Raw genomic sequence first — 17,675 nt, forward strand, 5'->3', positions numbered from 1 at the left:
CTGCCCTTTCCCACCTGGACAAAATAAACACCTATGTGAGAATGCTATTCATTGACTACAGCTCATTGTTCAACACCATAGTACCCTCAAAGCTCATCAATAAGATAAGGACCCTGGGACTAAACACCTCCCTCTACAACTGGATCCTGGACTTCCTGACGGGCCGCCCCCAGGTGGTAAGGGTAGGTAAAAACACATCCGCAACACTGATCTTCAACATGGGGGCCCCTCAGGGGTGCATTCTCTGTCCCCTCCTGTACTACCGGTTCACTCATGACTGCACGGCCAGGTACGACTCCAACACCATCATTAAGTTTGCCGATATCCCAACAGTGGTAGGCCTGATCACCGACAACGATGAGACAGCCAGGACAACAACCTCTCTCTCTCTCAACGTGATCAAGACAAAGGAGATGATTGTGGACTACAGGAAAAAGAGGACGGAGCACACCCCCATTCTCATTGACCGGGCTGTAGTGGAGCAAGTTGAGAGCTTCAAGTTCCTTGGGGTCCACATCACCAACAAACTAACATGGTCCATGCACAACAAAACAGTCGTGAAGAGGGCACGACAAAACGTATTCCCCCTCAGGAGACTGAAAAGCTTTGGCATGGGTCCTCAGATCCTCAAAAGGTTCTACAGCTGCACCGGTATGGCAACTGCTCGACCTCCAACCGCAAGGTTCTACAGAGAGTAGTGCATACGGCCCAGTACATCACAGGGGCCTAGCTTCCTGCCATCCAGGACCTCTAGACAAGGCTGTGTAAGAGGAAGGCCCTAAAAATTGTCAAAGACTCCAGCCATCCTTGTCATAGACTGTTCTCTCTGCTACCGCATGGCAAGCGGTACCTGAGCGCCAAGTCTAGGTCCAAGAGGCTTCTAAACAGCTTCTATCCCTAAGCCAAAAGACTCCTGAACATCTAATCAAATGGCTACCCAGACTATTTACATTTCCCCCCCCCCCTTTTACACCGCTGTCACTCTTTGTTGTTATCATCTATGCATAGTCACTTTAATAACTTTAACTAGATGTACATATTACCTCAACTAACCAGAGCCCCCGGACATTGACTCTGTACCGGTACCCCCCATGTGTATAGTCTCGCTATTGTTACTTTACTGCTGCTCTTTAATTACTTGTTACTTTTATTTTTTATTCTTACTCATATTTTTTTCAACTGCGTTGTTGGTTAGGGGCTCGTAAGTTAGCATTTCACTGTAAGGTATACATACACCTGTTGTATTCGGCTCATGTGACTAATACAATTTGATTTGAATCGTTATCTTAACCTGAATAGTTTCTTCCAGAACTCTGCAATCTATTTGTCTCTGAGTCCCCTGCTCTCCCTCCCCCTTTACCACTCAGGCCCCATGTCTGGACCTGAACCAGTTTTGCTGGAGGCTATTAAGGCTGTGTTTACACAGGCAGAACAATTTAGATATTTTTTTCACTCATTCGTATTTCGACCAATCATATCAGCTCTGAAAAAGATTTTATGTGTAAAGATCTGATGTGATTGGTCAAAAGACCAATTAGTGGAAAAAAGATCAGAACTGGGCTGCCCGTGTAAACGTAGCCAAATGAACCTGAGATAAACAACATTCAATGCTCAAACTGCACAAACATTAGTATTCAAATTACACATAGGGTTAAGCCTATGTCTTATTCCCCACGAACATTCTCTTACTCACTACAAGCTAAACTACAAGTCATAAAAGCAGACTGCTAGAGGTTTATAGATTACTAGATTAAGTAATTAGGCAGTCGAGTTCACATCTGTTGAACAAAACTACCGGCAGAGAGGGGGAAAGGCAGAAGGGATGGGGGTGGTGAGAGAGCATAGTGGCAAAAAGAAAGTGGTTGGAGAGAGAGAGGAGAGGGGATAGTCAACAGAGGGATTGAGAGAGTGGGAGTAGGGGGGGGTTCTTATTGACAAGCTTTAGAACAGAACAGCTCACCCTGAGGCTGTGATTGGCTGAAACTTACAGAAGTGGTGACCGTGACAATGCATGCTACTCCCATAAATCCCAAGAGACAGTGGGCGTCGTTTAAGCGGATCACTTTTGTCAAGTTGGTGACCGCCTTTCAAAGTGTGTTGCATTATGGGGATCAGAATTGTCCGACTTGCGCCTACATTTTGATTGCATGAACTTAACAAAAATCATGTTATTAAAGGTCATGAAGATTTGACTGCAAGTTTCTACACTTGCTCTTCACCAACTTCATTCTGCAGTATCGCCTGCATTGTGGGAGGCGCTATTGTCCACCGATCATTGGGTATTTTTGTTTGACCCATGCAAATGTGACCAAAGACGTGACTGAAACAGGAACCAACTTCGCCGAAATTCATTTATATAGTGAATATGTACAAATGAATTGGATATTTAAGGCTCTCTCGCCAATTAATTGTACAACATTATTTACAGTGTGTGATATGGGGGTTGACGACATGTATATTTCAACATTATAAAGAACAACTTTTATAAACAATGGCAACACTGCCATGTTGCACTGAGCCTTGCTGTTGGAAAACCACACCAGTGTCTGACTTTCAGCTGTAGCAGATGCACCTCCCCCGACTTCACTCAAATTTGTCTAGCCGTTTGCTTTCATTTTACCACTCAAATGAGCCCAGTTACTATGTGTACTCTGGACTACTTTAGCACAATGCCAAGAGCTTCCATTACATCACCCCCCCCCCCCCGAGGCTCACCACCACCTCAAAACTAATTTACCTTATTCTCACATCACCCAAAGAGCCCTCCTGTCCATGTAAATGAGAGCTTTAGACACAAACAAAGAGACCAGTGAGCTTGAAAAAACTTTTTTTTTATTCTGAAATGATTGATCATGTGCCCAAGTTCAGTTTTTAAAAGTCTCCTCAAATCTCCTAGATAAATTTGCTCTCAATAATAAATCAAAGGTTATAGAAAATAAAAGTAATCTTAAAAAAAACATTCCTTTTTGGAGTTTAATCCAAATAAAAAGAGAGGCTACACTAGAGAAATGGCTGCTCCTGGGTTGGGCTAACTGAAAGTGCTTACAGCCCTGTCCCATTGGTTTGTGGGCCATAGGCAAATCATAGTCTCACCCCAATGAGTGGAGGATAGCCAATCACAGTGTAGTGTCCACAAACACACACCTCCCATGATGCCCATCTCTCCATGGGAGATTAAGGCAGTTAACACAGTGGGGTATATCTTGGGGGTGGATTGGGAGATGAGAAAAGCTGGGCAGGAAAGACCTCTATTGCCAAGGATGCATGTTTGGACTACAACCACAGAAGAATACAGTAAAAGCACAATGGTGACAAGTCAAATCAGATAGAGGCCCTTGCCCTTGTTCTGACAAACAGTACAGTAATGTGTCTTTTCCAGTTGTAACACAAACACAACCCCCCAGATTGAGAGAGTTTGTAACGTTGCTCTGCAGCTGAGATGATAGTGAGATGATGCACAGTACAGTAGATAATCATCCATGACCGTACAGGTGAGAGGGCTGAGGATAGGACTATAGCCATATATATGTCTGAGTGTGCCTCAACATGCTTTTTTGTGAGAGTGTATGTGTGTTGCTGTGTGTACCTGTGTGTAAGTGTGTGTGTGTGTATATATATATATATATATATATCCCCCTCTCTCCCTCATCCAGGCATGAATACCCCTCCCTCCCCCAAAAGGTAGCAGCCGCTCCCCTGTCCCGCCCTGGTGGACTCTCCTCTACTCTCCCTGGGCGTCATAGTTGGCCCCACCCGCCTTCTTCAGCTCGGTGCGAATGTAGTCCTCCTCCAACTCACGAGGATCACTGATCATGAACTCCTTGGCAAAGTTCTGCAGGAGACAAACAGAGGAGGAATTTAAGAAAAAAAGTGTTGAAAAAAAGAGACAAACGAAGGTAATTTTTTATACTTTATTTGCCATTTAATGTACTGTATTTTAACAGAACATTAATATTTGATATTTGTAAAGGAATCATGTGAGTATGTGTGAGAACAGAGTCCCTAACCTGGACAATGTCTTTCACCAATGTCTTGTCAGTGCTGATCTTGGCACGCTGCAGGCCGCTCACGTTTTCCCCTATCCAGGTGATGAGGGTGAACTTGGCACGCTTGCTCATGGCATCACCCGTCGTGATCCGCACAAAGCCAAAGAGACGCACATCATCTGAAAGAGAGAGAGAGTCAGAGAGTCAGAAATTAGACTGACCATCAGACAAGCAGAAACATGCAGAGAGGCTGAGGACACCATTTCCATTCCCAGCTGCCTCATGACAGGTAATTACAGTATAGTTGTTAGAGAAATGGATTTGTCTCCATGGCAAGGCCTGATTCCTGTGTACTGTGAGTTGATTGAGCTTTGTGAGAGTGTTTCTATGCTGTAAGAAGTATGAATGGCTTGTTATGGTGACACTACCGTGGCCATGCACCAAATCCAAAAGTGTGATAAATCAGTGAGTACAAGAGACAGGAGAAGGTATTCAGGTCAACAGACTAAATAAAAAGGGGCTGGAGTTGTGAGCAATACCGAGGAGGCAGTGATTCTAGGTTCACTCTTTCACGCTCTGTCTCTCTCACACAAACACATCACATGTTAGCCCTACATCACCAGCTGCATTGTCTTGGAATAGAGATGTTTTTTTCTGTATAGTCCAACACACCAAATATGTGCCAAATCAGTTCCCTAAATAGATTATAGTAAAGGTAATAACACATTTATGGCATGATTCTGTTCTGGTCTGGGCCCTGGCTCTTACTTACCATTAATAATGCCCTATTGGTTCCCTCTGTACTAGAGGTTGACCAATTAATCTGAATGGCCAACAATCGGAAATCGGTATTTTTGGACGCCGGTTTTGCCGATTTTAAACTTTTTATTTTTAACACCTTTATTTAATCTTTATTTAACTAGGCAAGTCAGTTAAGAACACATTCTTATTTTCAATGACGGCCTAGGAACGGTAGGTTAACTGCCTCCTTCAGGGGCAGAACGACAGATTTTCACCTTGTCAGCTCGGAGGATCCAATCTTGCAACCTTACAGTTAACAAGTCCAACGCAATAACGACGTGCCTCTTGTTGCACTCCACAAGGACACTGCCTGTTACACGAATGCAGTAAGCCAAAGTAAGTTGCTAGCTAACATTAAACTATCTTATAAAAAACAATCATAATCACTAGTTAACTACACATGGTTGATGATTTTACTAGATATTATCTAGCCTGCGTTGCATATAATCTGACTGAGCATACAAGCATCTAAGTATCTGACTGAGCAGTGGGAGGCAGAAGCAGGCGTGTAAACATTCATTCAAACAGCACTTTAGTGCGTTTTGCCAGCAGCTCTTCGTTGTGCGCCAAGCATTGCGCTTTTTATGACTTCAAGCCTATCAACTCCCGAGATGAGGCTGGTGTAACCGAAGTGAAATGGCTGGCTAGTTAGCGCGCGCTAATAGCGTTTCAAACGTCACTCTCTCTGAGCGTGTGGTTGTTTCCCTTGCTCTGCATGGGTAACGCTGCTTCGAGGGTGGCTGTTGTTGTGTTGCTGGTTCGAGCGAGGAGAGGGTCGGAAGCTATACTGTTACACTGGCAATACTAAAGTGCCTATAAGAACATCCAATAGTCAAAGGTTAATGAAATACAAATGGTAGAGGGAAATTGTCCTATAATTCCTATAATAACTACAACCTAAAACTTCTTACCTGGGAATATTGAAGACTCATGTTAAAAGGAACCACCATATGTTCTCATGTTCTGAGCAAGGAACTTAAAAGTGGCACATATTGCACTTTTACTTTCTTCTCCAACACTTTGCTTTTGCATTATTTAAACCAAATTGAACATGTTTCATTATTTATTTGAAGCTAAATTGATTTTGATGTATTATATTAAGTTAAAATAAGTGTTCATTCAGTATTGTTGTAATTGATTATTATATATATATATATATAATTATTATTTTATATATATTTTTTTTTTAAATCGGCCGATTAATCGGTATCGGCTTTTTGGTCCTTCAATAATCGGTATCGGCATTGAAAAATCATAATCGTTCGCCCTCTGTACTGATCGGTACCATCTCAGCGTGGTATCTGTGTTTACCTGTGCCTTGCTGATAAGAGATTTTCCTGGCAGAGCTTCACAAGCAGCATACATCTAAAGGCTTTTGTTGTGCATGAACAATAATCAGTGTTCAAACTGTTATCAGCATGGTTACAAAGGCCATTGTTAGTTTCAACACCTACCCTGCATGTCCCCTACATGTCACATGACTTAGCCATGATCTCCACCACACCATACACAGGTTTATGCTGTTTATCTGTATAACAAACCACAATTGGATGTTTCTAGCACTTAAAATCTTAAAAAAGGTCAGATTTTTTGTGCTTATTTCTATATTTGTCACATTGTGGCAGACAAGTAATGAATAAGCATATACCACTGTTGAAAGAAAACACTAATTCTGCTAACTCCTGAGTATCAAGCCTGACCTCCCCGGTTTAAAACGTTCTGGTTTGTCTTACTAATATCTCTTCCCTCTCTAAGCCATTCATTCTAGTTGTGCTGACACAAGTGCCCAGAAAACTGCTGCACTACTGAAACTATGATGTAGCAAAAAGACAAATATAATGCTTTAGTTTAGCCCTTTAATTGATAAGAAATACATAAGTTTATTTTAGCACACTATGTCTATCTAAACAACAGATGCAATTACTGAGCCTTCCCATATAAGTATCCACTACTTTTGACTGCAACAGTCTGTGGCCCTCAAATACAGGATGAGACATTCACAGTTTCTGTTAAAGCAGACTCATCAGAATGTATGAAACTTCTTATACAGTAGGATTAGGGCAACAATATTCACTGGGCAAAGACAAGGTTCAAAGTGAGGAGAGACAATGGTAGTATGGGACAGCCAGAGGTACTATTTGGGTAGTTAGTATAGCAATACATCAGTTCTTCTATTTAAAAAGGGTAATACATCGGTAATGGGCCTAGACAAGCATTTCGCTACACTCGCATTAACATCTGCTAACCATGTGTATGTGACAAATAAAATTTGATTTGAATTTGATTTAGATCGTAATAAATCCGAATTACATCATTGGAATGCATGCCCTGAAACATAAATAAACCGGAGCAGCCTACAGCCATACAGGCGCACCAGCGCTGGAGTATTTACCCGCCACGCCCTACACTCCATATCAAATTAGGGTGGTGAGAGTGTCAGGAAAGGGTGCTGATAGGGTGGTGACAGCATGATTGGGTCACTAGGGGTGGGCACATTTATATTATGTCCTACATAGTGGGATAAAGACCCTGCGCTGAGCACAAGAAACAGTGGACAAACTTTCAATGTTACTAATATTATAAGGCTTTATATTTCACACTTTATAAGAACCCAGAAAGACCTACCTCCATATGAAGTCACGAGACAGATAGGCTATTAAATGGTCACTGGGTCGCAGTACTTCTGGATTAAGTAGCCTACTGACGGCCAATAGACAGAGTCTTATAAAATTATTGCTCTGGTAGGCTACAGAGCGTCACAAATCGGAAGTTCCTTCAAACGCTGAAGGTCTACTTCTTTACAAGCAACACAATTTCAGATAATATAAGTTTCCAACAACTCAATGAGCCCTACTGAGTGACATGGCAACAACTCGTAAAGATGTGTGTGGTCTATAGATTATTACAGCGCTGTTGCCATTACGCAGGACCATTGCGGACAATTTGAAATAACCGCATAAACGCAAAAATGAAGGAAATCCCGGCCTTACCTGTGCACTGACTCTTGAATTCTTCATAATCAGTCCCCTGGCCCGCCGGCACAATCATATGACCCTCATATTTAAACGCGGCCCTAAAAGAACATAAAAGGCACAGTAAACGAATGAATTAAAATGCACTAACCTTACAGTCATCTCAAATGGAGTATTCAGACCCGGTCTGTCAATAAAATCGGTAATAATCCATGACCGTCTACTCCACTAATGCATTTCCACGTCCATCATCCGACATCTATCGGATGGGATTACAATGTATCTATCTAGTCAAGACCAGGCTGCGTAGGCTATTCATTCAAAACCCGGTGTCAAATGAGGGGCAGACTTGTCAGGTTGTGTGTCAACATATTAGTGTCATTACCACTGTATTTTCTTGGATAGGCTAAATAAACGAAACACTGGATGAATGAATGAGAAGTGCGCAGTTTGATTATTCATCCATTGTTATTGATTTTATAAATATATTTTTAGGATGCTCTGTAAAATATCAGATTCCCACAATTGCCTATGCCCAACAAATTCGCCACACTCACCAGTTTATCTCTGTGTTATCGTCTCTGACGAGGTTATAAGCTTCCCTGCAAGCCTCTTTATCGATTCGTGTTGCCATTTTGGATGGACGCAAATGGACAGTAGAAATGAGAACGCAGAACAGATATGCTACCGGTAGTCGAAGTGAAAAAGCGAGGCGAAAAGAAAAATCAAAAAGGAGCAGAACGAGAGTTATACAAGAGGCACCTCTAGTCTGAAATCACCAGCCCCTATTGAGCAGTCGAGTCGGTGCTATTACACGAGGAGAGCGCTGAGCAGGGTGTATCTTTTCTCAATTATCTGAGAAAGAGACTCTTTCCACGACTTGATTCATTTCCTATAGCCAGTTTATGGGCGTTGGTGATGTTTGTCAATCAGGTTGCCGTACTAGTGCGGCGAAGTCCCCAGACGCAGTATTCACCTCCCAATGGTTAACTGAGGTATTCGGTTAAATTAAATCCACCCTTTTTCTATTGTTGAAGTTTTATTGCGCTATCGTGCCACCTTGTGGTCTGTCAATGTGATCGATGCTGGAGAACAATAGCCCGCAGCAAACAGTTTCCCAACCAATAACCACAGTGTGATTATAGCCGAGAGACAATTAAACATCAATAGAAAATAATAAACCATGGAAAGTATAGCTAGAAAACACAGAGATTTAGGTCATTTATTTCAAGCTATATGAGGGGACCAAGCGAGAGAGAAGGATAAATAAAATAAATAGAGAGATTGTGTGTGTGTGTTAGTCATTTTCCAATGGCTGTACCTGCATGACCACATCCCCCATGAATTGATGAGCCCAAAATATCTAGAATAAAAACAACATGCAAACTAAAAGTTTCTACACTGAGAGATATGACTGCATGGAGATACTTTTAGCAGTGCAATGCTCACACTAACCTTTAAGATCTATGTCTAATAGCTTTACGTTTTCAGCAGTTTCTGAATGCACCCTGAGTGGGCTCATGCACTCACCATATGATTGGTTGGATTCACATACAGTCCACGGCTACTTCCTGGATGAGATAATGACTGCTGCTGAACAACAAAATAATACATTTTCAAACTGCTTTTGATCAAGCATGATGTACCAATTGATTATGCTTTTTGCCCTGTTTATCAAAAGTGTTGTAAAAACGTTTCAATAATCAACTGACTGTCTTCCTTTATGTGTATAGCGTATGTGTATTCTCTCTGGTATGCAATCTGGTTTCCGTTCAGGTTATGGATGTGCCACTGCAACCTTAAATGTCCTAAATTATGTCACCATTGCCCTGGATTCTAAGCAATTTTGTGCTGCTATTTTTATTGACTCGGCCAAAGATTTTGATACGGTAGATGATTCTATTCGTGGGCTGGCTAAGGAGTATTGGTGTCTGAGGGGTCTTTGGCTTGGTTTGCTAACTACTTCTCTCAAAGAGTGCAGTGTATAAAGTCAGAACATCTGCTGTCTCAGCCACCGCCTGCCACCAAGGGAGCACCCCAAGGCTTGATCCTTGATCCCCATCAACAACATAGCTCAGACAGTAGGAAGCTCTCTCATCCATTTATATGCAGATGATACAGTCTTATACTCAACTGGCCCCACCCTGGATTTTGTGTTAAACGCTCTACAAAGCTTTTTTAGTCTCCATCAAGCTTTCTCTGCCCTTAACCTTGTTCTCAACACCTACAAAACAAAGGTCATGTGGTTTGGTAAGAAGAATGCCCCTCTCCCCATCGGTATACTTACTACCTCTGAGGGTTTAGAGCTTGAGGTAGCCACCTCATACAAGTATTTGGGTGTATGGCTAGGTACACTGCCCTTCTCTCAGCACATATCAAAGCTGCAGGTTAAGGTGTCACAATTGTCATAAGAACATTCGGACCAAAGCGCAGCATAATATGGGTTCCAGATATTGATGTGAACCGCACAAAACAATAAACCGCAACCGATACATGCCGCTATGGCATGCTCACAGGCAACTACACATTAACAAGATCCCACAAAACACAGTGGGGAAATGGCTGCCTAAATATGATCCCCAATCAGAGACAACGATAAACAGCTGCCTCTGATTGGGAACCATACCAGGCCAACATAGAAATAAAACAACCTAGATTACCCACACTAGTCACACCCCGACCTAACCAACATAGAGAATAAAAGATTCTCTATGGTAAGGGCGTGACATAAGGATAAATCTAGACTTGGTTTCCTCTATCGTAATCGCCCCTCTTTCTCCCCAGCTGCCAAACTAACCCTGATTCAGATGACCATTCTACCCATGCTAGATTACAGAGATTTATAGATTTATAATTTATAGATCGGCAGGTAAGGGTGCTCTCGAGCGGTTTGATGTTCTTTACCATTCGGCCATCAGATTAGCCACTAATGCTCCTTATAGGACACATCACTGCACTCTCTGTAAACTGGACATCTCTGTATACCCATCGCAAGATCCACTGGTTGATGCTTATTTATAAAACCCTCTTAGGCCTCACTCCCACCTATCTAAAATAACTATTGCAGCCCTCATCCTCCACATACAACACCCATTCTGCCAGTCACATTCTGTTAAAGGTCCCCAAAGCACACACATTCCTGGGTCGCTCCTCTTTTCTGTTTGTTGAAGCTAGTGACTGGAACGAGCTGCAACAAACACTCAAACTAGACAGTTTTATCATTCAAAGACTCAATCATGGACACTCTTACTGACAGTTGTGGCTGCTTCACGTGATGGATTGTTGTTTCTACCTTCTTGCCTTTGTGCTGTTGTCGGTGCCCAATAATGTTTGTACCATGTTTTGTGCTGCTACCGTGTGCTGCTGCCATGTTGTGTTGCTTCCATGTTGTTGTCATGTGGTGTTGCTGCCATGCTATGTTGATGTCTTAGGTCTCGCTTTACGTAGTGTTGTGGTCTCTCTTGTCATGATGTGTGTTTTGTCCTATATTTGTATTTTTCATCACAGCCCCGTCCCCACAGGAGGCCTTTTGCCTTTTGGTAGGCCGTCATTGTAAATAAGAATTTGTTCTGAACTGACTTGCCTAGTTAAAAAAGGTTAAAGAAATAACAAATATTACAAAAAATGCTGTGGTAAATTCAAAATCTGTGGTTTTATTCTCACACGATCCATATCGCTGTTGAATATAAAAGCGTCTCATGTAGATCATTGCTAGATCTCAAAGTTGCTGTTGAATAGCTGCTGCAATGTAACAAGAAGCCAATATAATCTTCCAGTGTCCTCCCCTGAGAGGTCAAAGTGAGATGATACATTGTGGCATGATGTCATTGTCAAATTTTCAGTTCAGCTCTAGTCCAAGTTATGCAGTAGTGGAAAAAGTACCCAAACATCATACTTGAGTAAAAGTAAAGATACCTTAATTGAAAATTATTTAATTAAAAGTGAAAGTTAGCCAGCAAAATACTACTTAAGTCTACAAGTATTTGGTTTGAAACATACATAAGTATCAAAAATAAAAGTAATTGCAAAAATATACTTAAGTATCAAAAGAAAAACTATAAATAATTTCAAATTGCTTATATTAGGCAAACCAGATAGCATAATTTTATTTTTAAATTTACAGATCACCAAGAGCACACTCCAACACTCAGACATAATTAACAAACAATACATTTGTGTTTAGTGAGTCAGACAAGAAACGAGGCAGTAGGGATGATCAGGATTGCTCACTTGGTAAGTGTGTGAATTGGACGATTTTCCTGTCTTGTTAGGCATTCAAAATTTATCCCGTGTCAGGGAAAATGTATGGAATAAAAAGTACATTATTTTCTTTAAGAATGTAGTAAAGTCAAAGTTGTCAAACATATAAATAGTAAAGTACAGAGCCAGGTTGCATAAAACATCTTCAGTTATTTTCCCCCTTATCTTTTCCCTTAGTTTCCTTAACTTTAAGTCAGTTGCACAAAACATTTTAAGGTGAATTTCCTCCTTAAATTAAGTGAAAAAGTTAAGGGTGCAAATGAGGTCCCTTAACTGCTTCATTCAGTATGGATATAAATGTAAACTGCATTTGTGGAGATGAATGTTGCTTTCATCTGCTCTGGTTAGCTACAAATGAACACATCAACCAGCTATCTACTTTACTAAACAACGGAAGGTGCACAATCTATGGCTACAAAACCATCTGGCTAGTTAGCCAGAGCTACTCTGTAAACTAGCTTATCTTAACTAGACAGTAAAATAAACAAGTTGAGAAAAAAGTAAGTACAAGAAATGTGGATTATTATCTTCTGAAGCAATTTGATTATCTGTCTTGATTGTATGTTCTATTTTGCTATCTCCCAAAATAAAAGCAATCTCTTTGATGAGAAGTTTAGTCAGTGAATCAGGCCGTCTCCATGGTAACCATATACTCTTTCTGAGATACATGCCTTCAAACTACCATAAAACATCTTAAGTATGACCTTACCTCAGGAAACATTTGATAGGCTCTATGTAACGGCCTTAAACACAATTCTCTTAGGTAAGGGACATTAATTCCTTAAGGTAAACACTTAAGATGTTTTATGCAACTGGGCCCAGATACCCCCAAAACTACTTAAGTGGTACTTTAAAGTTTTTTTACTTAAGTACTTTCACCACTGAAATGATGTAGCTTACTAGCCCAAGATGTAGGAGCCTATGGTTACTCCTTAAGGTCCATGGACCTTCTGTTATTTTCAGAGGTAGACTTACTCTGGCAGCCAAAACAGCCAAATACTCCATCTAAACATGAATTGATTCTCAATTGCGATATGGTTCTAGAAACATAAAGCCCTTTACTTTCGTATCCCATCCAAATAATTTTAAAAAATGCCAAAATATACACTTACTGTACACTGATTTAACCTGTTTTGCAGCTGACAGTATTTTTCAGTGACAACATGTTTCTGGCGGCTTTCTTCCATTACACACGTGTTCAGAGCATACTGGATAGCTAATTAGCACAGGTGGTCCCTCTGTCTTCTGTAAACATTATGTAACATGGATATATGGCCTTGTGAGAACACTAACCCTAACCGTATAAAGGTGTGCATTAATTTAACCTTTAGTTCTTTTGGGGTTTTTTCTCTCGCTGATATGAAAGGTCCTTATGCTTCCAAAACCGTACCGGAAGTGATGCGTGTTAATGTTCAGACTGAGTTTCGGGGCTCGTAATAATACTTACCCGTACAGAAGACGCCTTTGTCCAGTGACTTATGTGTAATGTAATGGAACTGAGAACCATGGGCTAGTAGCCCACTTATGATTTCTCTGAATTCTATCATACAAATTTCATTGTCCTTTATATTGTGTTGGATTAAGAGCACACAATGGATGATGGATGACAATGCCGTGCTTCACGGCCTCAACGGATAAATGTGTCATCCAAGGTTAGTAGCATGATGTGACCTATCTAGTATTAGTTTTGTCTTACCTGACTAACTTACTTCAAGTATCACTTTTAATGTCATATTATCTGTTGCTCTATGTCTTAGGTCTACTGTTGGGCGGAGCAAGCAGACTTCCTCCTGCAGGGTCTGAATGAGCAGGGTCAGCGCAGCCAGCTGTGATTCGTGGTGCTGGTGGCTGATGAGCAGCGTATCCAAGCCCACTGCGCTCTACTGGCCATCTCAAGCCCTTCCTTCCAGGCTATATTCACCTGCGAATGAGGGAGGAGCAACAGGCAGAGGTGGAGCTGGTGGGGGCCTCCTTTAGGCTGTGGTGGACTTCCTCTACAGTGGGGAGCTGCTGCTGGACGGAGGAAACATTGACCGTGTTCTGGAGACGGACCACCTGCTGCAGGTGTGGAGGGCAGTGGACTTCTGCTGCCAGTACCTGGAGAAAGAGGTGAGTGAGGACAACTACCTGTAACTGCAGGAGCTGACTCTGCTCTACAGCCTGGAAGACTAGATGCCTACATCGAACACTTCATCCTGCAATGCTTTGCCACCCTCTCCTTCACCCCAGGCTTCCTGAGTGATGTCTGGCTGCCCAAGCTCCTACCTGGCCAGCAGGCAGGTCCAGCATGAGAATGAGCAGGCTCTGCTCCAGGCTTCTCTCCAGTGGCTGAGCCACACACCAGACCGCCCTGAACACGCCTGCCAGCTCCTCTCCCACATCCGCGTCCTCCCTGCTGTATGGGCTCTGCTGCCCCTGGAGGCCAGCTGTGAGGTGCTGGTGGAGGCGGCTCTGGACTACCACACAAGGGCCAGTGCCTAACCAGTTTTTCAGACAGGTGGCAGGGAGGGGAGGAGCAGTTCCTACTTGTGGGTGAAGAGGTGTCAGAGCACGGCGGAGGAGCTGATTGCAGATGTTCGCTGGCTAGATTTAGACTCTCGTGGGTGGATGGTGGAGACCCAGATCCCAGCCCAGAGGAGCCACCACCGTGTCACTGTACTGGGGGATTTCATCATGCAACTCATCACAAGTTAATGGAGGTGATGCTGCCAGGAACCTGCTGTACTGCTACAAACCCAGAGACAACCAGTTGATCAAGGTAAAGCTCTGCTCTTACACTGCAACCCAACCTAACATTTCCAAAATGGCTCCAATTATGTTTAATCTCTTCTCTAGAGTGCCCCAATGAACCAGTGATGTGTGGAATTCTACTTGGTAGCCATTGGGGAGTGTGTGATTGCTGTTGGAGGACGTAATAATAACGGGCTCTGTTGTCAGTGGAGATTTACACCCCTACAGACAACTGCTGTACATATGTAGCAGGACTGCCCAGGGGAGAATTCAACTCGCCCTGATTCACAGTCACACTACTCCTCAATGGTCTCCCAAAGTGTCACCTGTACTCCTGTCTCTGACATTACTTCCCCCTGTTAAGCAGCAAGACAACAGAGTAAGGAGAACAACACTCTGCCTAAGGGGTAGCTCTCTGTTGTCACGGTTCCCAATACACATACTATAACTATTGTGCCTTTTTGCCTGGCAGGCTGGCACAACTCACATTAAAGTCCTTTCTCTCACTTGTCCCTCTCTACTCCATTTCTCTGCAGATTCACCTATGGCAATGCAGGCACATCTCATAAAGGATTGGTCTGCATCTCCGGAGGCCATATCTACCAGATCGGGCCGTACCGGTGAGTCGTTTTTGAGCTATGACCCCAGAGGAGGAGACGTCTGGGTGGAGCGCCAGGCCATGTCATCTGCACGTGGGTGGCACTGCATGACGTCACTTCACCACCTCATCTATGTAATCGGGGGCAGCAATGACCACGAGGAGAGCATTGAGTGCTTTGACATCCTGGTGGTGGAGGCCTTTGACCCCCAGAGTGTACAATGGATCTGTATAGCCCCCCTCCAGCCTAACAGTGAAGCGGTCTGTGGGGGTAAGATCTTTAACAAAATATATATTTGACCCTTATTTTACCAGGTAAGTTGACTGAGAACACATTCTCATTTACAGCAACAACTTCCGGCGCCGACAGACATGGCCGCCTCGCTTCACGTTCCTAGGAAACTATGCAGTTTTTTTTTTTTTACGTGTTATTTCTTGCATTAGTACCCCAGGTCATCTTAGGTTTCATTACATACAGTCGAGAAGAACTACTGAATATAAGAGCAGCGTCAACTCACCATCAGTACGACCAAGAATATCACTTTCGCGATGCAGATCCTGTGTTCTGCCTTTCACCCAGGACAACGGAATGGATCCCAGCCGGCGACCCAAAAAAAACGACTTCGTAAAAGAGGGAAACGAGGCGGTCTTCTGGTCAGACTCCGGAGATGGGCACATCGTGCACCACTCCCTAGCATTCTTCTCACCAACGTCCAGTGTCTTGACAACAAGGTTGATGAAATCCGAGCAAGGGTAGCATTCCAGAGGGACATCAGAGACTGTAACGTTCTTTGCTTCACGGAAACATGGCTCACTGGAGAGACGCTATCGGAGTCGGTGCAGCCAGCTGGTTTCTCCACGCATCGCGCCGACAGAAACAAACATCTTTCTGGTAAGAAGAGGGGCAGGGGCGTATGCCTTATGGCTAACGAGACGTGGTGTGATCACAAAAACATACAGGAAGTCAAATCCTTCTGTTCACCTGATTTAGAATTCCTCACAATCAAATGTCGACCGCATTATCTACCAAGAGAATTCTCTTTGATTATAATCACAGCCGTATATATTCCCCCCAAGCAGACACATCGATGGCTCTGAACGAACTTTATTTGACTTTTTGCAAACTGGAATCCATACATCCTGAGGCTGCATTCATTGTAGCTGGGGATTTTAACAAGGCTAATCTGAAAACAAGACTCCCTAAATTGTATCAGCATATCGATTGCGCAACCAGGGCTGGCAAAACCTTGGATCATTGCTATTCTGACTTCCGCGACGCAGATAAGGCCTTGCCCCGCCCTCCTTTCCGAAAAGCTGACCACGACTCCATTTTTTTGATCCCTGCCTACAGACAGAAACTAAAACAAGAAGCTCCCACGCTGAGGTCTGTCCAACGCTGGTCCGACCAATCTGATTCCACACTCCAAGACTGCTTCCGTCACGTGGACTGGGATATGTTTCGTATTGCGTCAGATCACAACATTGACGAGTACGCTGATTCGGTGTGCGAGTTCATTAGAACGTGCGTTGAAGATGCCGTTCCCATAACAACGATTAAACATTCCCAAACCAGAAACCGTGGATTGATGGCAGCATTCGCATGAAACTGAAAGCGCAAACCACTGCTTTTAATCAGGGCAAGGTGACCGGAAACCGAATACAAACAGTGCAGCTATTCCCTCCGCAAGGCAATCAAACAAGCTAAGCGTCAGTATAGAGACAAAGTAGAATCTCAATTCAACGGCTCAGACACAAGAGGTATGTGGCAGGGTCTACAGTCAATCACGGATTACAAAAAGAAAACCAGCCCAGTCAGGGACCAGGATGTCTTGCTCCCAGGCAGACTAAATAACTTTTTTGCCCGCTTTGAGGACAATACAGTGCCACTGACACGGCCTGCAACGAAAACATGCGGACTCTCCTTCACTGCAGCCGAGGTGAGTAAAACATTTAAACGTGTTAACCCTCGCAAGGCTGCAGGCCCAGACGGCATCCCCAGCCGCACCCTCAGAGCATGCGCAGACCAGCTGGCTGGTGTGTTGACGGACATATTCAATCAATCCCTATCCCTGTCTGCTGTTCCCACATGCTTCAAGAGGGCCACCATTGTTCCTGTTCCCAAGAGAGCTAAGGTAACTGAGCTAAACGACTACCGCCCCGTAGCACTCACTTCCGTCATCATGAAGTGCTTTGAGAGACTAGTCAAGGACCATATCACCTCCACCCTACCTGACACCCTAGACCCACTCCAATTTGCTTACCGCCCAAATAGGTCCACACACGATGCAATCTCAACCACACTGCACACTGCCCTAACCCATCTGGACA

At 43.3% G+C, this 17,675-nt stretch overlaps 1 protein-coding gene and 1 pseudogene across 1 annotated transcript; one reads left to right on the forward strand and one right to left on the reverse strand.

Moving 5' to 3' along the window:
• Positions 1-2,810: 2,810 nt before the first annotated feature.
• LOC135524475 (coactosin-like protein) lies at positions 2,811-8,729 on the reverse strand. Its single transcript, XM_064952042.1, has 4 exons — positions 8,317-8,729; positions 7,778-7,860; positions 4,008-4,165; positions 2,811-3,832 (listed from the first exon to the last, which is right to left on the reverse strand). The coding sequence occupies exons 1-4, from the start codon at positions 8,391-8,393 to the stop codon at positions 3,722-3,724; spliced, it is 429 nt and encodes a 142-aa protein (XP_064808114.1). The 5' UTR covers positions 8,394-8,729; the 3' UTR covers positions 2,811-3,721.
• A 3,242-nt stretch (positions 8,730-11,971) lies between these two features.
• Positions 11,972-15,647, forward strand: LOC135525022 (kelch-like protein 36; annotated as a pseudogene).
• Positions 15,648-17,675: the final 2,028 nt, after the last annotated feature.

This window comes from Oncorhynchus masou, chromosome 31 (genome assembly GCF_036934945.1).
Source record: "Oncorhynchus masou masou isolate Uvic2021 chromosome 31, UVic_Omas_1.1, whole genome shotgun sequence".
Taxonomy (NCBI): Eukaryota; Metazoa; Chordata; class Actinopteri; order Salmoniformes; family Salmonidae; genus Oncorhynchus; species Oncorhynchus masou.

What these genes read in the sequence shown, in the direction of transcription:
- LOC135524475 (XM_064952042.1), bottom strand. Translation starts at nt 8,393, where the DNA reads ATGGCAACACGAATCGATAAAGAGGCTTGCAGGGAAGCTTATAACCTC. An exon ending in GATAACACAGAGATAAACTG is followed by an intron (nt 7,861 to 8,316) that starts GTGAGTGTGGCG and finishes ATGTTCTTTTAG; the next exon opens with GGCCGCGTTTAAATATGAGG. An exon ending in ATTCAAGAGTCAGTGCACAG is followed by an intron (nt 4,166 to 7,777) that starts GTAAGGCCGGGA and finishes TCTCTCTTTCAG; the next exon opens with ATGATGTGCGTCTCTTTGGC.